This window comes from Mchenga conophoros, linkage group LG3 (genome assembly GCF_057382185.1).
Source record: "Mchenga conophoros isolate Kocher_MC1m ecotype Shallow Benthic linkage group LG3, M_conophoros_male_GT1.1, whole genome shotgun sequence".
Classification (NCBI taxonomy): Eukaryota; Metazoa; Chordata; class Actinopteri; order Cichliformes; family Cichlidae; genus Mchenga; species Mchenga conophoros.
In genome coordinates, this window is record NC_140528.1 from 52,769,298 (window position 1) to 52,795,510 (window position 26,213).

General features: G+C 42.6%; 1 protein-coding gene across 1 annotated transcript; it reads right to left on the reverse strand.

Moving 5' to 3' along the window:
• Window positions 1-3,214: 3,214 nt before the first annotated feature.
• Window positions 3,215-24,186, reverse strand: LOC146579434 (protein NLRC3-like). Its single transcript, XM_085269199.1, has 12 exons — window positions 24,167-24,186; window positions 23,886-23,985; window positions 22,946-22,975; window positions 22,647-22,736; window positions 22,254-22,376; window positions 20,822-20,873; window positions 20,159-20,378; window positions 18,267-20,061; window positions 18,003-18,176; window positions 17,470-17,643; window positions 4,456-4,502; window positions 3,215-4,162 (listed from the first exon to the last, which is right to left on the reverse strand). The coding sequence occupies exons 3-12, from the start codon at window positions 22,951-22,953 to the stop codon at window positions 3,621-3,623; spliced, it is 3,225 nt and encodes a 1,074-aa protein (XP_085125325.1). The 5' UTR covers window positions 22,954-22,975; window positions 23,886-23,985; window positions 24,167-24,186; the 3' UTR covers window positions 3,215-3,620.
• Window positions 24,187-26,213: the final 2,027 nt, after the last annotated feature.

Sequence of the window (26,213 nt, forward strand, 5' to 3'; positions counted from 1 at the left end):
CTGTCCAAGATGTGTACATCCTCATCTTGGACAGGGAGGAACGCTGGTTTGAGCGTGGAGTCAAGGAGGCCATTTACGTGAAAAGGGAAAGACCATCTCTGAATCGAGGAGGGGGCCTAAGGGTACATCTTTCGCCATCTTACAATGCTGTGATTGCAGCCATTCCCCAACTCTCTGTGAATGGTACTCATGGTCTTTGATCAGTGGGTTTTGGTCAGTGGTTGTTGATCAATGGTCATGAGAATTTGCATAATTATGATGAAGGAACTGACCTCCCAGCCCATTGCTCCTTCAGTGGGCTGGTTTCAGTCATTATGCAAATGTATATTTATAAGATTTGGGGAAACCTGCAGTCAGCTGAGACTGAGGAAGTCACTTGGTTTCTCCCACAAAACGCTACGTCCAGATGAACAGAATCAACTTTTGGAGATTTACTTTCCTGGATGATTGAGAATGCATCAAGACATATTTCACAGTTCACTCAGACATTCAACACAACAAAGCCTGTTCAGTGGCTTCAATTATCTTACAAGTTTCTGGTAAAGAGTTCATTTCAGAAGATTTTTTAATCAAACATATGAAAAATCACTTCTCACTCTGTCATTACTAAACAAACACGTCTCCATTTACCAACAGTGTCAGGATCCTGGGTCACTCGACCCAGCACTTTGAATTCTTTGTGTCTTTATAATTTTGTATTGTGAATCATGTTTAAGGTTCTCTTTGTTAATCTTAGTTTATCCCATAGTGTCTAGTGTTCTAGTTCGGGTTTCCTGTATTCCCATTTTAGTTCCCTGTGTATTTAATAGGTTGCCCTCTTTGTCTACCTCTGTGTAACTGTTTATATTGTGATGTTTGTTCTGGTGCCTTGTGTTCTGTGTTTTCATCATCCCGTCATGTGCTCCTCCTTGTTCTCTCTTTCCCTCCAGGCTATCTCTGTGTACTTCCTGTGTTGCATTGAAAGTCCGTGTCTGGTGTGAGTGTTTTCAGTTTTCATGTCCTCCCCATCCTGCCACGTGTAATTATCCTCAGCTGTGTTCCCTGTGTGCTTCCGCTTCCCTTATTACCTTTTGGGTATTTATGTCTGAGTTTTCCTCTGTTCTGTGTTGCATCGATCTGTCAGGGAACGTCTGTGTGTAGGCAGGAGTGGACCCAAACACAGGACTCTCAACACAAGGTTAAACTCAAAGACTCAACTTCATTAACAGAAAAGCAAGTAGTGATCCAAAACTATACTGGAATGACCTAAAACTAAGGCACAGGGAGACACAGGGAAAACACAAGGAAATGCACACAACCATGAGGGTTGTGGACATGGAAACTAAAAACTAGAGCACTGGCGTCAGTTTCTCTTTTGCCTGAGACAAAAAGTTTTTCCTCCTCTGCATCTAAGCTAACTTTCCTTGGTTGGCTGGCCCATTTAATAGAAGATTTAAACAGCATGTGTGTGTGGCTCAAATCCAGTGCATGTGTGCTTTAGGTACCTTTACTAAGGATATCCTGTCTTTATGATATCATAGAGAGTATGAGTAGAAAAGAAGCCTGAGGCTCCGGCTCACTGGTATTACTTCTATACATAATGACCTTTTTATTTAACATTGTTAAATATCATGGTCATATCTAATGCACTCATCCATTGCTGAAACAGTATAGCTCTATATGACAGGAAATAAGGAAACGCATAATGAGTCTACTCTAAGGAGCTTGGAAAGAGAAGCGTCTGGACTTCTTTAAGTTTCTTGAAGATGTCTCACCTCTCACCTGAGAAGCTTCTTCAGTTCTGAGAGTCTACTTACAAATCACATTATGCATACTGAGTTTAAATGCTCTCTTTAAAGGCTTCACCTGTTCATTATTTCTCATTTATTTATAAGTTCTGTCTGCCTTTTATCATAATTACCATTTTATTCTGTTTATATATTTCCGTTTAACCTCTGCAGATCAGGCTAATTTCACTGAGTGCAGAATAGGTCTACAAAGCTGAGCAAAAGAGCAACATCACAATAACATGGCTCAAAATTTCAACACTAACAAGCCTCCTGACTTCCTGCAAAAAGACCTAATGAATGTGAAAAGGAAAACACATGTTTATTCTATAACAGTGAGACTAACACTGAGGCGTATCCAGATGAGCACTACAGAGGATGACAGTATCATTCAGTTCACCTGGAACGGATGGCTTGAGTGTCTTCTTAAGTCATCTGAGACTCAACGACACAGGCACATATCACTGCATCGCTATCCTTAAGAGAAAAAATAGGTCATAGGTCAAATCACGTGACCTCAAAGTTACAGATAAGATAACAATACTAGCTCCTTTGAGTTTGTTTATAACACTTTCACTCAATCTGTTTGGTAAATAATGGGCCAGTTATGTACATATAGAAAGTAGGTGCTGCTACTGTTATACATAAGTTGCTTTTAAAATACCTCAGAGCTGTATCACAGTGTACTTTTACATCAGTCTCCACTCCTCTACATTTACATTCATAAAACCAACCTTTTTTCAAGTGACGATGCCAACAAATCCATACTATCCTGACCAGCTTCTTCTAAAACAGGTTATTAGGCTTCAGTGGTGGCTGTAACTCAGGAGGTAGAGCCAGTCTACTGACTGAAAGGTTGGTGGTTTGATCCCTGATTACACGAGTCTGCATGCCAAATATCCTTGTGCAAGATACTAACCCCAAGTTGCTCTCCAATGCTTCCATGTTAGGGGTTAGATAAAAGCATAGAAGAAAGTGTTTGGTTGAATGGGACATGTTGTTTAAAGCGCTTTGGGGTCGTAGCAAAGTGCTGTGTAACAATCAGTCCATTTATCATTACTCTTCTGGCAACAGAGGAACAAGTAGCTTCTCTCTTTTTTCTAAACTGACAGCTGTTTTCTAGTTTTTCATTTCCATGAATATGTGAGGGTTTGCTTTATTTAGATAAATTAAAAGTATATTTTTGCTGGTAAATCAAGGCCATCATGTGAAAATGTCCTCCATAATTTTACTTTTTGGTTAAAGGTTAGAAAATGTACTCTAAAGGTTTTAAGTATAATAACAAGCATCTGTAAAAAAATAAATAAATAAGGAATAGTTTGATTTTTTTCATTTCTTTTTTTAAATATCAGTTTGCATGCATGTTCACAGATAAAACACACGAATAGAAACTCTGTCACAGATTTTATTCTTGTGATAAAAAATAGTATAAAATACAAATTGAGACATGAAGTGTGCATTTATACAACACGTAACATATCAATGCTATGTGACAAATCATCGGTATGTTGTGTGTTGGGAATGAGAATGCTCTGAGATTTCACTGCCTATTATTAAAAAAACAAAACAAAACAAAAAACACCTGGTTGCTCTAGCATCACCATACTGGAGGATCCAGAGATGCATTTCGCTCGCCATCCCAAAGATAAACTTAACCTTTAACAGGTCAAGTGGTTTCAGTAGATGAAAGTTTAAAAAAACTAAACAAAGTACAAAGTCATAATTTATCTAGAAGCATTTTTGGTAAACAAATGAAGCTCAATAGAGTAGAATAGCTCTTTATTGTCATTGTACATGTATTACTAAATTTGGGTGCTCCACACTAATGTGAGAATGTGTCTTGTCGCAGTAAGTTCACTCTGAGCCGTCACAGAGAGAGACAGTGGAGCCAGGTGACCTTAAATGAAACCCAGCATATAGTGCTTCAGTGAATTTGGTGTTGAAAGTGTGCAGGTGGATCAGTCTGTCAGGGAGGACACAAAAGGACACAGTGCCTGCAGGGTAGTCCACATACACTGCTAATTTGTGAGAGACAATCGAGGAGGGGACAGCGATCACTATTGATGCGTAATTGTAATTTCCAAAGTAACCATCATCATTACTGCAGTAGAGACTCCAGGACTGATCAGTCCTTCCAAACCTGCTGTCATCGCCGTCTCCTTTCCGTCCAATTCCTACACAAGCTACACTGATACGAACCTCTCCACTCCACTCGACCTCCCAGTAACAGCGACCAGTCAGACTGTTGGTACAGAGCAGCTGAGGCCAGTGATCAAACCTATGATCATGATCAGGATACAGCTGGTCTTCTTTCACGTGTGTCACCTTCTTGTTGTTGTCAGACAGTTTGAGGTTCCTGTGTGCTGTGTTTAGATCCAGCGTCAGGTCACAGAAATCTAAAGGGGACAGTGAGACACAGTGCAAATGGTCTGTAATAAACACTTTTAATTTTATTTGCATGGTTTTCATGTTAATGTATGAAGAAGATCCGGTATGCAAAAGTTTTTGATTTTTTAAGAGTGTGTTACCATCAGAAATTGGTTTCTACTTAGTAAGTAAGTAAGAAGATATGTAACTTTTTTGTAAAATTCATGATTACATATATTTGACAGAGGTACAACTAAAGTGTAAAAAATGTGAACACAGTACAACATGGTGTAAATAGAACTGATACATCAAAAATACTCACATTTCCTTAGACCTGGTCTCATCCACTGGACTCCTTGAGGCTCCACACTGAAATGAGAATTTTATCTTTTAGTGTGAAAACATGCCTTTATATTGTCTGAGTAATCTTTTCTAGAGAAATAATCTTGTTTCCTTTTATTCCATAATAAAATGAAAACGATAATGCACTTCCAGTTCTATGGATTTATATATCAAAGTAAATTTTTTAAAAAAGAAACCAACTGGTCTGTACAAGGTTCTTAAATTACCTAAATACAACCTGAGAAAATTGAAAAGAATTAGACATGTAAATAAAAAGCCAAAATCCTGTATAAATGACACGGTGCAAAACAGTTCACACTTGTAGCATCCGCTTAGCCATGAGTAGGAATCGAATAACTTAAGAGGAACTTTGAAGAAGAATTCTTAATTTTCTCACATGACTATATCTGCTCTGCATAAATAACAACTACTTGCTTCACTTTTTTTTTCTTTACAATAGGAAAGTCAAAATCCTGTTCCAAAGATTAGGGTGGTTCTACATTTATTGGTGTAACGGTACACGTAAGCTCCAGACTGAGATGTCTTGATGCATGCTCAATCATCCAGGTAAGTAAATCCCAAAAGGTTGATTCTGTTCATCTGGATGTAACGTTTTCAGTGGGAAACTCCTCACAGCCTATTGTTCAGATGTGCTAGTTTCAGTCATTACGCATTGAACTGTATATAAGGTTGGGGAAACCTGCAGTCAGCTCAGATTAAAGAAGTCACTTGGATGAGTGACAAAACGTTTGTCCCACTGAAAACATTACATCCAGGTGAACAGAATCAACCTTTTGGGGCTCCAGACTGAGACTAAGTCTGAGAAAACAATCTGACCCAAAACATTGGCATGTATGGCAATACATCTGGTAATAAAGGGAAATGAAACAAAAGGGTTACATAATATCAAAAAATCAATTCTGTTTATCTGGACTTTGCATTTTCAGTGGGAGAAATGTTTTGTCACCCATCCATGACTTCTTCAGGCTCAGCTGACTGCAGGTTTCACCAACCTTATAAATGGTACACAGCAAATTCAAAAGTGTTAAATGTTTTGGTGTTAATAGTCTTCTTGCAAAAGTAGAGTTAATTTTACTCTAAGTAGAGTCACATTCTACGTACGGGTCGGCAGTAATACATCCAGCACCATCATTTTAAACACGGGGGCCCCGCAGGGATGCGTGCTGAGCCCCCTCCTCTTCACTCTGCTGACCCATGACTGCACTCCATCATACAGCTCCAACCTCTTCATCAAGTTTGCTGACGACACAACGGTGGTGGGTCTCATTAGCAACAGGGATGAGACCGACTACAGAAGTGAGGTGAGACGCCTGGCCACGTGGTGTGTTGACAACAATCTCTCTCTGAATGTGGAGAAGACGAAGGAGATTGTTGTGGACTTCAGGAGAATGCACACCCAACATGCTCCTCTGACCATTGACGGAGCGTCTGTGGAGAGAGTGAGCAGCACCAAGTTCTTGGGTGTGCACATCACAGAGGATCTCTCCTGGACGTACAACACCACAGCACTGGCCAAGAAATCACAGCAGCGTCTCTTCTTTCTCCGCAAACTAAGAAGAGCAGGAGCACCAGCCCCCATCATGCACACTTTCTACAGAGGCACCATCGAGAGCATCCTGTCGAGCTGCATCACTGTGTGGTTTGGAACCTGCAATGCGTCCTGTCATAGAACCCTCCAATGCATAGTGAGAGCTGCAGAGAGGATCATTGGTGTCTCTCTCCCCTCCCTCCAGGACATTTACAGCACCCGTCTCACTAAAAAAGCCCTTTGCATAGCGGCTGATCCCACGCACCCAATGCAAAGCTTCTTCAAGCTGCTGCCGTCAGGGAGGAGACTGCGGAGTCTCCAGGCCAGGACCAGGACCAGCAGGCTGAAGGACAGCTTCATCCATCAGGCTGTCAGGAAGCTTAACTCCCTCCCGATTCTGCCCCCTCTCCCCTCTCCCCTCTCTCCTCCACGGTCCTACTGAACTCTGTCACACACACACACACACACACACACACACACACTCTGACTCACTCACTGGCCTGCACCAGTTACCAGTCACCTTGTGGAGCATTGGACTGCCATTACCTCATAAGACTTTGTTGTTATCTCTTACCGTACATTACTAAATCTCCATTTGCACTATTTGCCTATTTGCACTACTCTGCCTGGTTTACACTCAATGTCATTTACCCTTACTTGAATATTGTATATCGTATATTGTATAGCTTTCTTTGTATAATTGTATTGTATTTATTTAAATTTTTACTTTTTAATTATTTTACTTGCATTTCATAATCACTCTCTTATATTTAAATGTTCTTTTGCTATTTCATAGGGTTTGAGAGTAATGAAATTTCTATTCTCTGTATGTCCTGTACATGTGGTAGAATTGACAAATAAAGTTGACTTTGACTTTGACTTGATTCTTTTAATGTAACTCTGAGGAGTAAAATGATAGTAGTTAAAATCGAGTGTTAAAAATGAGTTTTTCTATGTCAAATCTGGAGGTGTTACAATGGAAACATTAACTCTTGACCTCTTAACTCTGAACTCCTAGAGGGGCTACGACACCAACAGAGTAAATTCACAGACTCCGCCCCCAGCACGGCTCCAATCGAAGCTGAAGTGAAGCCGTTTCAGAACATTTTGATCTACATATTTGAGTTGTTTGCCATGCTTGGTAAGTCATCTTTTCAAAGATTGTTTCAATTATTTCTATTAGCTTTTACTTCTGTGGCTCTTTGGAGTTGAGACAAAGCTGTGTGAAAGGCATTAGCCATGTTGCTCAGTGATAGCATAATATTCTGTTTTAGCTAGCTGAAAGGTATTGTTTGCGGGCAAATACCACAGCCTTGAAAAAAAGCTTGCATGTGAATTTTCAGTCAAACTTTTGGTCAAATACACCTAAAACAATGTGTAGAATGTGAAATGTTGGTATAATGGTGCTACTTGAAGCCTGAAAACGATCGCCCATAAAAAAAAAAAAACGAGCAAACAGCAGTAGCAGGCGTCCTGACTGGATTCTACGTTAGCATTTAGATCCCTCCAGAGTTTTGTGCACACGGTTTAGGTAAAAATGAAAAAGGTTGAGGTTTTACATTTAGTTCAGTATTACCTGTTGCCTGTGTCCTTGTCTTTCGGGAAAATACTTTACACAAGTAATGGCTCAAAGAGGATTCCTTTTTTTTTTTTTTACTGTGCTGCAATTGTTTACTGGACTTTTTGTGCCATTAATTAGTGTGAACAAATTTTTCTTCAATCTCCGCACAGGATATGCTTGTGAAGATGGAATATGGGGGAGAGTAGAAGTGCGTTGAAGTTCCACAAAGTGATGAATGAAGGACATGCATGTTGTATTGAAGAAATAAGTGATGAGAATGCTGTTATTTGCATTTGCCATGTCAGACCTTTTGATAAACACAATTCTAATGAAAGTGAGAACATGTACACTGTTGCATCTTTCAGAAAATGTTTTGAAATTGTGGTGCACAGTTCAGAATAAATGTTTTTCAAAAACCATTGCGTCTTTTTAGTAAATGTTTATTTCCAAAAGAAATTTCTAGAAGTTCAGAACAGTAAAATTCCCACTTTTTAGAATGAATTAGAAGATAACTCTTACGTAGTTAAACTAAAATACTCTTTGAGAGTTAATATATAAACTCTTAACACCAAGTGTTAAATTATCAACTCCAGACAGATTTGGTGTTTAACACTAAATCAGAGTTAACGTACCAACTCTCCAAAAAGAGTTAAATTAACACTCTCTGGTGTGGACCCATAGACACTTTACAGTTTTTTCTGATTGCTTAAGCACATTTTTTGTAACTATTGGCTAATTTTGCAAAACTCTTCACACAAATAAGAAAACCTGTCACCCAATCATCAAAACATTGTAGTTGTCATGATTCGGCCGTGTGGCAGGCAGGATGAGGACCCAAATTGCAAACTCACAGACACGGGGGATAAACTCAAAATGCAGCTTTATTGCTGACAGGTGATAAACAATAACGATGATACAAAAGCAATGCAAAACTACACTAAACTGGGAAAAGCTAAAGTAACATATACCGGAAGACACGGGGAGAACCACACACGACATGAGGGAGAACGCGACGCCGAACAGAGGGAGACTCAGACAGAAATACACAGAGGGTAAACGAGGAAAGTGGGCACACACGGGGAACACAGGTGACACTGATAATCATAACGAGACAGGGCGGGGTGAACTGAACATGACATGTACAGGCACAGAGGTTCAGACAGGAGGAGAGAGAGCACGGGGAAAACACAGACATAACGGGCTGGGGAAACATGAAACAACCACAAAGGGAGACGAGGGCTCATAAATACATAGAGGGCACACAGGGGGTAAAAGCCATGAAGGGAAAACACTTAGGGAACAACACAACAGGGCAACTCAGAAAACATGGCCTAAATAAGGAACGAAATACAAAAATACAAGGAACTAAGAATACTGGGCCCACATGGCCCAGGACCATGACATCACCCCCCCCTAAAGGGCTGGCTCCCGACAGCCCAAACCCGAAAAACAAAACAAAAACGGAAAACAACCCACCCAGGGCGGGAGGCGGGGGACCAGGACGGAGGGACCAGAACGGGAAACAAAACAAACAACAGAAAACACAGGAGCACATGACCATAGTCCAAATAAAGTTCAGGGGGCCGACCCAGAGCCCACAGGCACAAGAGTTCACGGGTCACACGGTCGGGGGGCCGACCAGGCGGGTGGCACAGGTGACAGAGCTGGTCCGGAGGCCGGCCGCGCGGAAGGCAGCGGCGGCGGCGAAGGAGACGACGGAGCAGTTCAGGAGGCCGGCCGCGCGGAAGGCAGCGGCGGCGAGGGAGACGACGGAGCAGTTCAGGAGGCCGGCCGCGCGGAAGGCAGCGGCGGCGGCGAGGGAGACGACGGAGCAGTTCAGGAGGACGGCCGCGCGGAAGGCAGCGGCGGCGGCGAGGGAGACGACGGAGCAGTTCAGGAGGCCGGCCGCGCGGAAGGCAGCGGCGGCTCTCCAGTGTCAGGCGTGCTGGCCATGGCCCGGTGGGCACAGGACCAGACGAAGCACAGGCTGAGGCTGGACCAGACGAAGCACAGGCTGAAGACTCAGAGGCTGGGCCAGACGAAGCACAGGCTGAAGACTCAGAGGCTGGGCCAGACGAAGCACAGGACGAAGACTCAGAGGCTGGGCCAGACGAAGCACAGGACGAAGACTCAGAGGCTGGGCCAGACGAAGCACAGGACGAAGACTCTGAGGCTGGGCCAGACGAAGCACAGGACGAAGACTCTGAGGCTGGGCCAGACGAGGACGAAGACTCTGAGGCTGGGCCAGACGAGGACGAAGACTCTGAGGCTGGGCCAGACGAGGACGAAGACTCTGAGGCTGGGCCAGACGAGGACGAAGACTCTGAGGCTGAGGCTGCAGAGGATGAAGGCTCTGAGGCTGCAGCAGACGAAGCACAGGCCGGAGCTGCAGCAGACGAAGCACAGGCCGGAGCTGCAGCAGACGAAGCACAGGCCGGAGCTGCAGCAGACGAGGCACAGGCCGGAGCTGCAGCAGACGAGGCACAGGCCGGAGCTGCAGCAGACGAAGCACAGGCCGGAGCTGCAGCAGACGAAGCACAGGCCGGAGCTGCAGCAGACGAAAAACAGGCTGGAGCTGGACCGGGAGGAGCAGAAGCCAAAGCTGGACCAGGCGAGGCAGAGGTGGCCGCAGGTGGCGGCTGGACAGGCTCCTCGGACCCTCCAGCGGAGACAGGAGGCTGAACGGGCCCCTCGGACCCTCCAGCTGACGAGGCATGAGGCTGAACGGGCTCCTCGGGCCCTCCAGCGGAGACAGGAGGCTGAACGGGCCCCTCGGACCCTCCAGCGGAGACAGGAGGCTGAACGGGCCCCTCGGACCCTCCAGCGGAGACGGGCGGCTGAACGGGCCCCTCGGACCCTCCAGCTGACGTGGCAACAGGCCGGACGGGCTCCTGGGGCCCTCCAGCTGACGTGGCAATAGGCCGGCTGCGTTCACATGACATCTTATAGGTATCAGTCCAGAAACAAACAGGTGTGAGATGTCTTGAGGCAGAGACCAGCCCAGTCACTGCAAGACTCATGTTAGTTGATGTAATAGGTTCAGAAACAGAAAGCCCTGTGTCTACATTCCGCCCTTCAGACTCAATCAATGACATAACGTTATGGCACAGGTAAGCAGGGTCAGCCACAGGGAAAACAAGGATTACTATATTACCCACAAAAACATGACTTAAACCTCCAGGGGGAAGTCCCTGGGTGAACATGAGATATTCAGATATGGATCTGGGTGATGAGAATTGACCAGTCTGATAGCGGTAAGTGGTACATTGACTTGGGACCACGCTAGAGGTGGACTGTAACTCAAGGGTGTTATGTAGAGTGTATGGTGAAATGGGTACGGATAATGCAGTGCTAGCAACCATAGCCGAGACGGGTGACATTTCCGGCTGTGTGCTGGTGTTAACATTAACCTTGGGACTCAAAACCCTGTCCGATAATGTGCTCACAGAAACCTCGGAGAACTGTGTCAAAGTAACTCCGTGAGGGGACGCTACATGGTCATTAATAGTGGAATTGTATCCCCTGGTCTCAGACTCAATCCTCTGAGTAGAGGCGGCAGGGATGGAGGTAAACAGTCCAAAAACACCCTGCTCACGACTGTGGGGAAAACAGAATTTAGGTGGGGACATTTCACAGTTCGTGTTACCCTGATTAGAATCCCTGTTGTCACCTTTAAGTCCCAACATGAGGTCATGACCAGCATTCTTATTTTTAAGTTCATTGGACACAGGAGCAGCAGGCAAAACATGATCACACCTCGTCTCACCCTCCGTTCTTATATGCTCTGCGACATGACCCTCCTCTAAAAAGTCCTCACTCGCTGTGAAAGCACAAGTGTCTACTTTAAGCACCTCGTAGGTGAGCAGAGCAGACTCAGGAAGGGAGGCGTTAGCCACAGGCAACTCAGCTTTAGATGGAACCCCAGGCGAAGCAACGGACAACGGAGGAAATTCCTCCCCCCCTCTTGTCACACAATTAGCTTTTAGGTCTGTGGAGGTCTCCCTCCCTCTAAGTATTACACCAGAGGTCCCTGCCAAATCACTAGGTCTGTCTACGGGTGTCTTCGGGGCAAAATCTCTGGGCGGCGGCCCGGTTAGCACTGTATTACTCAGCTTACAGTTAGCACTGGCTGTCTCTGAAATAGTGTCATTGTTTTCGCTGCAAGAAAAACACGGAACAGGGGATTCCCCGGTCGGCTCAGAGGCTGGACCGTCAAACTCCTGTTCCGGTGGCGGTGACGAGAACACAGGCTGAGGTTCTCCAGTGCTGGGATTTACAGTCTGTGTGGGTCTTACTCCCTGTTCATGGAAGCCAGACGAACTGACCACATCAGTCTCCTTTAATGGTGACCCTTGAATCTGTAAACTTGAATCTAGTTCCTCTTCTACGGCTTCAACGGAGGCTGGTGATGGGAGAGTGCGTTCACTCACCTCCGGTTGTCGCGCAGCGCGACGGGGACGCAAACGCCGTTTCTGCTTGACTGCAGCTCCCGATGAACCAGACAACGGCGCTTCATGCGCGCCGGGCGGCGTCGCAGAGGCTGGTGAACTGGGTGCTGATGGAGCGGTAGATGAGAGTTCCTGGAAGCTCAGGGGACCCCCGAGAGCCAGGCGGGTTCCCCGGAAGATCTCCTCATAGTCAGGAGCTAGCCACGGCTTCCACCGGAGCTCTTCATCCAGTTGATCGCATGCTGCACGCTGCCGCTCCTCCAGGTCGAAATCCATGACCTCCCCCGCATCCTCGTGTGGCTCGTTGGAGGGCGAAACATGCCGTAGCGCTGGGCGACGGCGACGCGAACGCCGCTTCCTCTTTGAGGTGGTCGTGGATGAAACTTTGATTTCTGTGGCGACCGGCTCCTCGTCTTCTGACCACATCCGTGCCAGATAGGAAGCGGAAGACGGGTAGGTCGGTCGAGGCGGTGAGGGTGAACGACTGAGCTGCGACAGCGAAGTGGAAACCGGCGAGTAGAGGGACGGCGCCAGCGTAGAGGAGTGTGGTGCCGTGGCGAACTTCAGCGTGCCGACTTGTATGCTTACAGCAGGCGGAGGGGAGGCTGCGCGGCCACGGGGCTGTGGTGACGCAGTCCGCACACCGGACCGCTGATGCTGCCGAGGGCAGGCTGGGAGGATGGTGCGGAGGAAGTCCGAGATCAGAGGGGGTAGCGCCTCCCATAACCAGGGAAAAACCGTGACGCTTGTCCCCAACGAGTAAAGTAACTCCTCCCTCTCCTCCTCACTAGAGCTTCGGCTCCACTGGTAGCATAACGACTCCACCGCTTGGATTACGTCTCTGCCAGGAGTCGCTGGGTCCGACATGGTCAGGTCGTACTGGAGGTCCGCGGAGGGGTTGTGAACTGCTGGGTCCATATCGTGGTCGCGTTCTTCTGTCATGATTCGGCCGTGTGGCAGGCAGGATGAGGACCCAAATTGCAAACTCACAGACACGGGGGATAAACTCAAAATGCAGCTTTATTGCTGACTGGTGATAAACAATAACGATGATACAAAAGCAATGCAAAACTACACTAAACTGGGAAAAGCTAAAGTAACATATACCGGAAGACACGGGGAGAACCACACACGGCATGAGGGAGAACGCGACGCCGAACAGAGGGAGACTCAGACAGAAATACACAGAGGGTAAACGAGGAAAGTGGGCACACACGGGGAACACAGGTGACACTGATAATCATAACGAGACAGGGCGGGGTGAACTGAACATGACATGTACAGGCACAGAGGTTCAGACAGGAGGAGAGAGAGCACGGGGAAAACACAGACATAACGGGCTGGGGAAACATGAAACAACCACAAAGGGAGATGAGGGCTCATAAATACATAGAGGGCACACAGGGGGTAAAAGCCATGAAGGGAAAACACTTAGGGAACAACACAACAGGGCAACTCAGAAAACATGGCCTAAATAAGGAACGAAATACAAAAATACAAGGAACTAAGAATACTGGGCCCACATGGCCCAGGACCATGACAGTAGTTCTCTTGCAAAAGCAAACACAGCTAGATTAACTCTTCACACCTTCGTAAAAATGGTGTTTCCATATCAAACAGTACACACAAGCCATCATCTACTAAGCACACAATGCGCCAACTGCACACTGATGGTATGAATGCAAAACACATCTGGCTTTTGCTTTCTCTGTGCACAAGGTAGGCTATGTCAGTTTGAGCTCATACTTCTGTCATAGATCCATAAGCATAGAGGGATCCAAACTTCAAGTACTGGTGTTTATTCAAACACATCAAAAGAAACACAAGTGTTTATTTCCAAGTATAGGATTATTTGCAATCGCCATAATGACTATATGGGTTACTTGGTCTGCAGTGAACATGCTTCCTCTGCCCCCAGCATCTGGTCATCTAGCAATTCTGTAAAGTAACAATTTCAGTATTTTTACATCAATGGTATTGGTGTGTTTCTCATTGGCATATGGCAGTGCTACAAATCTTTGTGCGAAGTGACTGTACTAACCGATTCTCATTTCAAGATGTCCTTATGGTACTTGCTACAGTGTAGTGGCTCGAGTTAGGCTGGACCCGTTGGCCAGCTACCCTCAGGGTCATTCCACGGTTGATTACATGGTCCACTATTGTAGCTCTGATGTCATCAGCAATTCTATTTCTTACTCTTCCTACCCTTCCTCTCCCCCCTCCTCATCTTCCTCTCCCCCCTCCTCGTCTTCCTCTTGCTCCTCCTTGTCCTTGTCGTCCTCTTCGTCCTACTTCTTCACCTCCACGTCCTCTTCCTCGGCCTCCTCTACTTCTCACTCTTTCTGCTCCCTCCATTGTACTCCGCACACACAGCTTACCTGTATTATAGTGCTTAGGCTGATTGCAAAGTGAACTAATTATCTAAAAAAGTTTTCACATGTGAAAGTGTGCCAGACAGTTGGCAAATTAGTGTTAATGATAGCCATACATGTGTATACTTTTGCTAGGAGTGTGTTGGAAATTTGGTAATTGAGTGTTGTGCAGTGAATTGTGCCTACAGTTTTGCAAAGTGTGTGTTACAAAATTGCAAACTGAGTGCAAAGCAGTTTTTGTGCTTTTAGTTTTGCAAACTCAGTGAGTGGTTTTGCTATAAGTCTGAATAGTTTTAAAGATTGTGCTACAGGAATCACAGTTAGGGTTTAAGCATTCAGAAAAAACTGTAATAGTGTTGAAATCAAATCCGACAGTGTTAATTTGGACATGCTGGATTTGCTGTGTACATTTGCAAAATAACGGAAAAAAGCCCACTTGTTCTAGTGGAAAAACATGGGGAACACAGCAGGAACGAATTAGGTGTCATCTGACAGGAGGAAGCAGGACTGCACACACTGAACACAGAACTTGAGATTGTCAAAATAAAACAGGAAACACACTGAGACACAGACCAAGAGACAAAGGCTTGACAAAGGGGCCGGGGGAGAAAACAGACAGGGATGGACATGACAGATTAGGTAGAAAGGATTGTACACAAGGAGAGAAACATGGGAACAACTAAGGGAGACGAGGCCTGGAGGGAGAGGGAGTGAGCGAGAGACAGAGAGGGGGAGAGGGAGGGACACAGAGCAGGCAAAGAGACATAATGGCTGAGGAAAAGAGACATGGATGGACATGACAGACAGAGGAGACATGGAAAGAAACACATGGAGGGGAAAACGGGAACAGAAAAGCAAGATGAAACACAAAGACATGACTGGGGGACACATGAATAAACTTAAAGACATTAGGAAAACTAAAACCCAAACCTAAATCATCTTAACCTCTTAAACCCCAACGCCCCTTGATACGGGGGCAAAAGGCAGGAGATCAGTTAGGCTTAAGGGGCTTAAGAGGTTAATAAAGTAAAGTGTCAACAATCCCAAAATAAACTCAAACCCCCCATCGCAGACCAAGAACTATGACAAAAGACACTTGTCAGAACTTGTCAGGGTTAAACACATCAAAACCACACTTAGCTATTGTGACACCTACAAGTGTATGGTCACAGTTGTAATCTGCTGGAAACATTTACTGATGTAAAAGCCTTTGGTTCACTGCTGTATTGCACTTTTCAGTTAAGGTTATGAAAATTGCGTGGCATCGCCACAATTCCACTTGTAGTGTAAAGACGTGGTGGGTCTTACTACATCTGTTTTATTTCGTAGCACATGTAGCTCTGAGACATCATTTTAACCTGATGTTAGTAGAAGTTTTACAGTTGATGATTTCAACATAACCTCATTCTTACTCATTATATTGCTAAATGTAAATAGACTGGTTTATATTTACTTTTGGATAGAATATGTTTGTTTATTGTTTGCAAATATAGTGTTTAATCTTTTAAGGTATAAAGAGTTTGTAACAGTTATAATAAGCAGGTTTTTCGCAGTGCTAATATTACTGCACAGAGATATTGTTGAAGCTGGACAGAAGCAGGATTTAGTTACAGATTTATTGTAAATAAGGAGACTGATATAAGATCATTATTTTGTAGATCTATGCTTGTGAAAAAAACAATGCGACCAAGTGGGTTTAACATGTGAACCTGATTGAATATGATGTTTTTTGTCACAAGAGGAATGACTGAAGGAAAGAGGAACGTGTGTATAAATGAACAGAAAACAATGGTATAAAATTCTGTGTAATAGAAAGACAAGGAAGAGCCTCCACAACTTATGTCTCCAGTCTCTACTTTTCTGTATAAAATAGACCCTATAGAAGGCCTATAACACGATGGTCATGTGATGTTGGTGTTGTGAGCAACACTTTAAAGCAGTGTAGTAAAAAACTGAACTTCATAAGATCGACACAGTTTCAAACATCAGTATCAAGGGTCCCATCCCAAGCTATTTGTTACATTCTCCCTCAAGCTGTGTATTCCTCCTTGTGTATTTCTGCATTTCCTGAGCAACTTTAATTTGTATTTTGTTAAGCTCAGCAATAAAGCTTCCTTTTAATCACCTTGTTTCTCATGTCCTGCATTTTGGGTCTAACTAATCTTGCCACACAGCCAAGCTTTACACACAACGAGAGAGGCAACGCTCGTGGGCAATGATGATGAATCCTGATGGGATGTGATTGGGGTAAATACCTCAATCTTTTATTGAAATGCACAATCTCAATTGTCAACCTTAATGAGGTTGCAAGGTCATGCAGTCATAAGGTTGTGGGTGCCTATTTCATTTGATTTTAAACACTGTTTGAGGCCTAACTCATCATGATCCCAGCCTTGTTTATTTGTTTTTAGTCAATTATTTTCTCAAAACTTGGCAGTCTGGAAACAAAGAAAATAATCGATCTGATACAGAGCAAAAACTAATTTGAAAAAAGTCAGTTTTGCCTCTCTCTTGAATTAAAGGTTAAGGTAAACTTAGAGTTAAGGTTATCACTTACTTTACTTTTTTGTCCATAATTGGATAGATATATTGTAGATAGGCAGGAAAGTGGTGAGAGGAAGATGAAAAGACACGCAGCAAAAGGCTGCTTGAACCCAGGCCTACTGCTCTCCGGCCATACGGCATATGGTCGCCTGTTCACCCACTGAGCTCAAGTAGATCAACAAGATGACCACTTATTGTGAATGATATCACAGTATGCAACTGCTTGGCAAAGACTGTGACAGCTGGGATATGTTTGAGCACCACCTTTGACCAGCAAGACAAGAAAATGTTAGAGATGATTGATTTTGTGATTTTGACTCACAGGTGAGCTTTTAACTGTGATTGGTTCTGAGTCATTCAGCCACACAGTTGCCCACTTGACTGGACATACAGACTATATTACGGGCCATCAGGTCAGTGGTTACAATAAACCCTTAAATGAATTCAAGTAAATATCTGCTCTTCCTTACAAAATGTTGGAGAAAAAATATATTTTCAGCTTTATTTCCTGTTTTCCTACCAGAGTATGTCCAGTTTCACATGTGGATCCTGCTGTTGAGCAGACAAAAGCTTCATTCCTGAGTCTCCTGGATGATTATAGCTCAAGTCCAGCTCTTTCAAAAAGGAGGGATTGGAGCGCACAGCTGTGGCCAGAGAGGTGAAGCCTGTTCCTGTGATCTGACAGCCTGACAACCTTAAAACACATACAACAATGTAAGGAACTGCTCTGCATTTGATGATGCACATGCAGTCATATGAACAGATTCTGATTTCAGTTAAAGTAGTTTTGAAAAAGGCTTTTAAGGACTCTGTTTAAAAACATGGAAAAAATATTATTACATTTTATTTTATACTATGATGGACAGACATAAATAAAGTTATGTTTGTGTGTGTGTGTGTGTGTGTGTGTGTGTGTGTGTGTGTGTGTGTGTCTTTCTCTTCTACTGTTCTCTTTCAGAGCTTACACCAGAACAGAAACAACATCTTAAATCTATAAAATAATGACAGTTGTTGTGAAATATCCAAATCTCCTGAAACAAAGAGTCAGCTAACCTGAGAGTTTCCAGCACACAGTGTGGACTCCCAAGTCCAACACAAAGCAGCTTCACTCCTGAGTCCTGGAGGTTGTTGTTACTCATGTCCAGCTCTCTCAGGCTGGAGGACTGAGAACTTAGAATTGAGGAAAGAGTTTGACAGCTTCTCTCTGTGAGGTTACAGCCGCTTAACCTAGACAGACATGAATAGCAGTGAACTTTCCAAACTTTTGAAATAAATACTTTAAAGCAATCTCTTGCCAGGATTAAACTGGATACTTACTGGGCTTTCTTACAGGCTTTGACCACTGGCAGCAGCTGCAGAAGAGCCGCTTCTGAAGCTGAATATTTCCTCAAGTCAAACTCATCCACACCTGTTTCTGATGACAGTAAGATGAAGACCAGAGCTGACCACTGAGCAGGAGAGAGATCAACTTTAGACAGTTGTCCTAAACTCAGTTGATGCTGGACCTCCTTCACTACAGAGTCATCATTCAATTCATTCAGACAGTGGAACAGATTGATGCTTTTCTCAGGAGAGAGAGCGCCATTCGTCTTTTTTTTAACATACTGAGCTGTTTCCTGATTTATCTGTGAGCTGTTTCCTGTTTGTGTGAGCAGGCCTTGTAAGAGATTCTGATTGGTCTGCAGTGAAAGACCAAGGAGGAACCGGAGAAACATGTCCAGATGTCCATTTGGACTTCGTAAGGCCTTGTCCACGGCACTCTGGTAGAACTGTCTTACTGAAGACTCATCAGTCTGCACTGAGGCTGTTTCTTCTTCCTCCAGCAGGTTGATACCAGAGTTGGTGAATGTCAGATGCACATGAAGAGCAGCTAAAAACTCCTGAATGCTCAGATGGACAAAACAGTAAACTTTCTCTTGGTACAGCCCTCTCTCTTCTTTAAAGATCTGTGTGAACACTCCTGAGTACACTGAGGCTTCTCTGACATTAATGCCACACTCTGTCAGGTCTGATTCATAGAAGATCAGGTTTCCTTTCTGCAGCTCCTGAAACGCCAGTTTCCCCAGTGCTTCAATCATCTTCCTGCTCTCTGGACTCCAGAGAGGATCTGTCTCAGCTCCTCCATCATACTTGATGTTCTTCAGTTTGGTCTGAACCACCAGGAAGTGAATGTACATCTCAGTCAGTGTCTTGGGCAGCTTTCCTCCAGCCTGTTTGGTTTTTAACAAACTTTCTAGAACTGTAGCAGTGATCAAGCAGAAGATTGGGATGTGACACATGATGTGGAGGCTTCGTGATGTCTTGATGTGAGAGATTATGGTGTTGGCCTCTTCCTTGTCTCCAAGTCTCTTCCTGAAGTACTCTTCCTTCTTTGGGTCAGTGAACCCTCTGATCTCTGTAACCATGTCTATATACTCAGCAGGAATCTGATTGGCTGCTGCAGGTCGTGTGGTTATCCAGATGTGAGCAGAAGGAAGCAACTGTCCCCTGATGAGGTTTGTCAGCAGCACATCCACTGATGTGGACTCTGTAACATCAGTGAGGATCTCAGTGATGTGGAAGTTCAGAGGAAGTCGACACTCATCCAGACCATCAAAGATGAAGAGAACTTTGAACTTTTTAAAGTTACAGATTCCTGCTTCTTTGATTTCAGTGAAGAAGTGATGAATAAGTCCCACTAAGCTGAACTTTTTATCCTTCAGTGAATTCAGCTCTCTGAATGGGAATGGAAACATGAACTGGATGTCCTGGTTGGTCTTGTCTTCAGTCCAGTCCAAAGTGAACTTTTGTGTCAGGAATGTTTTCCCGATGCCAGCCACTCCTTTGGTCAGAACTGTTCTGATTGGTTTGTCTCTTCCAGTCAAAGCTTTAAAGATGTCTTCACACCTGATTGTTGTTTCTGGTCTGTTTGGTTTCCAGGAGAACATTTCAATCTGTCTGACCTCATGTTCAGTGTTGACCACTCCGGTCCCTCCCTCTGTGATGCAGAGCTCTGTGTAGATCTCATTTAGAGTGGTTTGGTTTCCTGGTTTAGCAATCCCCTCAGAGACACACTGGAACTTCTTCTTTAGGTTACATTTACAAGTATTCTCACAAAGTGGATCAGGATTTTCTACAGGAAAGCACCAGAAACATGAGTGTTATGATTATAGAAAATGTGACAATTTCATTCCTGTAAAGACTGAATTTATGAAGAGAAATCCTCTCACTGCTCTGCAGACAGTCAGCCAGCTCCTCCTGTTTCATTATTCTCAGGAAGTTAACTGCAAGTTTCAGAAATGCCTCTCTGCTGCTCCTTCTCTGCTTCTCTTCCTCACTGTCCAACACCTCCTCTTCATCCCTCTGACACTCTGAATAATCTGGATTCAGATCATTCTGCATCTTCTTTAGCTCGTCCTTCACAAACATGATAATGTTTCCCTCCAGTATCTGGAAAATAAGCAACACAATCTGAATTCACAAAAATCAGATCTTCATAGTAAAAATAATTTTTCACAGATTTGTTTTGTGTGTGTTTTCAATTTAACAAAAATACCCTGTACTTATGTTCATTTTACAGGAAACAATAAAATAATAACATAAATTAAATTAAATAATTCTAAGTACTCGGTTATTTCCCCATCTTACATCTTATGTTCCCTGTAGTTTCCTGCAAATTCCACATAAGTAAAGGGTACTTGCGCCTTATTTTTAGGTCGTGTTATAAAGTTATGCTGAAGCTTTGCTTTGAAAAGTGTTTCATAAATAAAAATAAAGTAAAAAATTAATTCCCTGTTGAATTATTTCTGGAATTTTGCCATAATTTTATGACGAATATTGTACTGTGCAACATGAAAACAATTACAAACAGAGGTTGGTGTACATGTACAAACCTTAAATATTGAGTCCAGATCAGATTGATGCTGCAGACTCTCCTGATCAGCTCTGTGGAGACATCATTATTTATTTTATTTTTTTTAGAAAGAGGCAATACATATTAATGAACATTTTAACAAATTTAAATATGCCAGATTATAGCCTTGGGCTAATTTTCATCTGCATGAAGAAATTAGAACCATTTACCACATAAATACAAGCCAACGATTTCTTCTTCTACTGTTAGATGATCATCCTGATTAAAACAAGCACAACTGTGCTATAACAAACCTATTATGTTAATTTATAGACTTATTTATTAGACTCCACTAGTCCAAAACTAACAGGTCAGTGATGGTTCTGTACCAGTGTTCTTGTAATGACCATATTATGGATATTTCCTGCACATTGCATCATCACATTAAAAAAGTCAGATTCGTGTTGATGTGTTGAAGTGTTTCATTTTAAATTTGACCGTTTTTAAAAATACAAACACCAGGGAAGAGCATCTTACAGCAGCTGAAGCTTTTTTCTGAGTAAAAAAACTTAAAATGCACAAATTAAAAAATCGTAAGATGACACTTTGAATCAGCTACATCTGTGGTGTTCAGTGTCCAGATGCTGAACAACAAAATCTTACTACATGACCCATTTTGTCATGTTATTTCATGGAGGTCATATAAAAAGGAACCACTGGTGAAAAATGTAATGTAAAAGGTAAATGGCCTGCATTTGTATGGCGCTCAGTCCCTAAGGACCCCAAAGCGCTTCACACTACATTCAGTCATTCACACACTGGCAATAGCAAGCTACATTGTAGCCACAGCTGCCCTGGGGCGCACTGACAGAAGCGAGGCTGCCGGACACAGGCACCACAGGGCCCTCTGACCACCACCAGTAGGCAAACACGGGGTTAGTATCTTGCCCAAGGATATTTGGCATGCAGCCAGGAGGCAGCCTGGGATCAAACCACCGGCCTTCTGATTAGTGGCTGCCCTGCTCTGCTACCTGAGCTGCAGCCACCCCAATCGAATGTAATGTAAATATCAAGTTTAAAAAAAAAGATTTGCTGTTGTCCTTATTAGTTTTGTTGACGATTGTCATGGTGATGGTGTGTCACTATGAATTATGAGAATCATTTAATAGTTAGAGAAATCCAGCAGCTCATATGGTGGCATCCAGCACCACACATACAGCTGCAGATCATTTCACCTTCCTACGCAAAACTGGCAACTGCATCAGAGTCAAAAGAGTCAAACTAACTGCTGACACATTCCTGCTGATTACCACATAAATTATAATCAGTGTGATGCCCAGTGCAGGGAATGCAGGGCTGTTAAAATAGATTTATTTTTCTTTTAAAGAAGCAGCCTCACTTATGGAGCTCTTCAATCTCAGGACTGAGGCCAGGTGTACCACAGAGCTGTAAGGTAAATGTGAATGTCTTACTCCTCAGCAGCAGCAGACTTTCTTCCTTTAAAGTTGGTGATGAAATATCTTGACCGATCACTCTTCAAAGACACACAGCTGGGTCCAGGTTCAGGTTCAAGTGCATCTGGTGTCTCAGTGATCCTGGTGAACAGAGAAATTAAATTTTTAGCCTTCTGACACAAAAAAGTAGGATAAACTTGGTGCTAGTCACAGTGATAATATTACAGTAAGGCTAAAAAGTTTGATGCTCTTCACAATGTTCTCTTTAGTCTGTTTGTTTATCCAACTGTCTTTTCTTCTTTTTGTGAACAAAGTTAAAAATAAATCAATAAATCAATAAATGACTAAACCAAACCTTCTCACTGTTTACTCATGGAGTTAAGATACGTTTAACATTTTGTCAAGTCTTACCTCTCATCAGGAGTCAGTTCCCTTCTTTTAAAGTCAGGGCGATCTTCCTGTGGAGATCTGGGTCTGATCTCAGGCTCAGGAGAGTCTGGTCTGAGGAGTGAGGAAAAGAATAAGGCAGGGTTATATATATACACTTTTTTAATCTCCAGGTGGAACATACGCTGGAAAAACCTTGCAGGGTTAAATTGAATGAACAAAACAGAGAGCAGGTTTGTTGTAGAGAGTTACTGCATGTATGAAATGATTTCTGTATTTGTTCTTTTAGCAGTGACGATAATGTGAGGTTTTGAGTGTGATACCTTTCCATGTTGGTAAAAACCTGCAGTCACCTGATGGGAGAGAAAAGTGAGAATAAAACACAGATTTTATTTTTTTCTGTTTATTGAGATATTTGATAGCAATAAGGTATCGCTATCAAATACCTGTTTAATTATAATAATAGTTTTATATTATATTATATTATATTATATTATATTATATTATATTATATTATATTATAATTAAGGTTTCATTGTTTGTCAACAAAAATCTGAAAGAGTCAACAAACAATCATTGTGATGATTAAACTTTTTAAAGAGGAGATTAAATAGAAAACAAATAATAAAAAAAAATAAAAAACTTACATGATATAAATCAGATCAAAGATTCACTTTTTTATCATCTTCCTGAACACTGTCTGTCTGCAGCTGTTTGCTGTCTGCACCGGGAGAAGATCTGATTCTGTTCTTTCTCTATTAAGGTCTTGTCTTACTTTCACCACTTTATGCTTCAGGAGTTTGAGTCTGTACTTAAGTAAACTATTCTTTAGCTCACTTCCTTGTTTTTCTCTTATCTGTTATTGTTTTGAATACAGGTGCTCACTGTACTGATGACACGCCTACACTGTTAGACTGGTTAAACTGGTTAAACTGGTTAAACACTGCCTTGTTCTGACGTTTTGCTGAATTTCCTGCCCCTGGCTACTGAATTTCATCCATCAAGTAAAGGGTTTGAACAACTAAACATAAATTATGCAGTTACTAAATGGCGTAAAACATTTTAATCGAATAATAATTATCTTAAGAACTGTAGGGCTCTGCGTCCTGACAAAGTCAGAAATGATCCAGCCACCTAAATCAGACACATGATAAACTACACAGAGCTCATCACCCAGAGGATTAATGGTTTTGTCAAAGCACATAAAACCATCATCTGATTGTCTGAAAACACAAAACACCAAATTCATGGTTCATGTCTCACCTTTAGTCCTTCCAACAGAGTCTGTTCTGCCTGCAGTGGGAAACCTTCAGCCTCCTCAGTCCAGTAAAAAGGTTCTCAAAGGTTTTGTGGTCACGAGCCCCTTTCAGAGGACAACATTATCCCATATAATCAGCTGATTTGGTCTTAGCTTCACATGATGATGTGCACTGACTGAAATATTTAACCACGTTCACCAGATAGCTGACTGGCTAATAATTCAAAGGTAGCAAGACAGAAGACACAGAATTACAGTAAAAATAAATGAAAGATAAAATACGTACATCTGCCGTGTGTCCTTCTGTACTTTTTTCATAATAATAGTGACAATAATTCATTAGTAGCAGGACAGAAAATAAATAAAATGTAAAATACATACGTTTGCTGTGTGTCCTTCTTTCACTCTGTACCTGTTTCATCAGTCCTTAGAGGACACTGAACCAAGTGTACTTTCATATGCAAACACAGCTGTCACGCCTTGCTGCCTGAGGTCAGGGTACATCAGCGAGTTTGTTCCTCTGTTTGTGTTCACTACAGCTTCTGTTCAGTTTTCAGCAGCTTCGAAGAAACACACAGATATTATTGGGTTTGGTTTTATGAGTAAAGTTTGAAGACATCAGTAAAACAGGAGTAAAAAATAACAATAATTATGTGTCTGTGTTGACCTTGAAACAAAAAAATATGATCCTCTGTAATAGGAACTAATATGAGCTCATGTTTATGTGTCTCTTTGCCACACTTAGATCAGCTGTGTCATAGTCATTTATGATTAATAAAAAAAATCCCAATACAAAGGCAAATATTTCATTATGAACTCTAAATATAAAACCAGACAAATAATTATCCTGTGATTTGATGCAAATAGATTAGATGTTATGATGGTGTAGATGTTTTATGTTTCCATTTTTTGTTAAAAACTGATTGAGTGCTGGTTTCACTGCACTCCTTACACCAGTGCAATATTCAAAGATGCCACTAGATGGTCACAGCACTCAGGAGGAACCTAAAACTCCTCAGAGAGAAGTCCTGCAAAACAAATTCTGCAGTTTGTTTCTCTGTTCAGACGATTGGTGGAATCTCATGTTTGTTCCTGATGCTTCACTTTTGTTGTTTCAGTTCCAGCCTGAACTCTGAACTACATGATCACACAGTGGATTCTCCATTTTGTGCCAAAATCTGTTTTGAGTTTTCAACAACATGGGTGAAATAGAGTAGAATGACGGTGCTGCCGTCGCGAATCGATTTGAGGAGAATGAAGGAACATGTGTGGATTGATTCTAAATGGTCCTCATGTTTCCTTATTTTTCCGATCTTGTCATTTAGAAACATGTTGGGTGCCCGGAAGCGTAACACGTTGACGATTTGTCACCTTGGGTAAATATTAAATTTAGCTCCATATTTTTTTCTGGTTAAACTTAAAACAATTAAAACCTTTTGTCTGGCCATCAGCACCCTGACAGCTGGCTAACACAAACACTCACATTACAAGGATGTTTTTTTAAACAGAAGATGGCAGAAGTTGTGTGTTTTAGTGCAGATCAAAAAATAATCTTATTGGGAAACAACAAACACAACATAAAACTCTCCTCTGAAACAACATTAACTCCAACACTCTGTGGATGATCAGACACCAAAGGCCTTCAGCTTTGTTATGAAGTCTTCATTAATTCTTCTGTAAATAAATTATTTTCTAGAATTAAAGTCGTTTTTTTGCTCGTCTCTCACTCTGTCTAATCCAACATCACCTCTTTAGACACTTAAAGTTTCCGCTGGGCAGAAACAGGTGAAACAATAACTGCTTTTGATCTGTTGGGGAGATTCAAGACTCCTGAATGTCTTTTTATTTTGTTCTTCGGTTCTTTAGAGGTCAAGAAAGCAGAATCAGTCAGATTGGTGGCTCTGAGTACAAAAGAAGGAACTGATTTTTCTCTTAAATCGCTCATCTCTAAAGAAGGTATGTGAAGGTACAGCACATAATCCCAAAACACAGATACACAAAGAAGAAATTGAGCGGCAGACAGGAGTACGTTCATGATAAACATTTGGTAACTTTGGATTATTTTTGCTACCGAGGAATTAGACTGTAAAGACTGACATGGATTGTGTTTTGGGAAAAGACAATTCTTTATTAATATGGGCTGGTACAAATATAACACTCTTCTATTTAATTCAAGCACTCCAAGCACTTTCTTACAGGAAGCCTTGTTAACACATTCATACACATTTATTTAACTGTTTTGCATTGGGATACTTTGAAATCCCTGGACATGTACCATACAGGTGGTAAATGCATTCAAGTACAACCAACATTTTTTTTGCTTTCTTCCTTGT

Bases quoted from the DNA above. Each gene is read 5' to 3' on its own strand.
- LOC146579434 (XM_085269199.1), bottom strand. The intron at 18,177-18,266 runs GTAAGTATCCAG...ATGTCTGTCTAG, and splicing joins AAAGCCTGTAAGAAAGCCCA to GTTAAGCGGCTGTAACCTCA. The intron at 17,644-18,002 runs GTTAGCTGACTC...ATGTGTTTTAAG, and splicing joins TGTGTGCTGGAAACTCTCAG to GTTGTCAGGCTGTCAGATCA.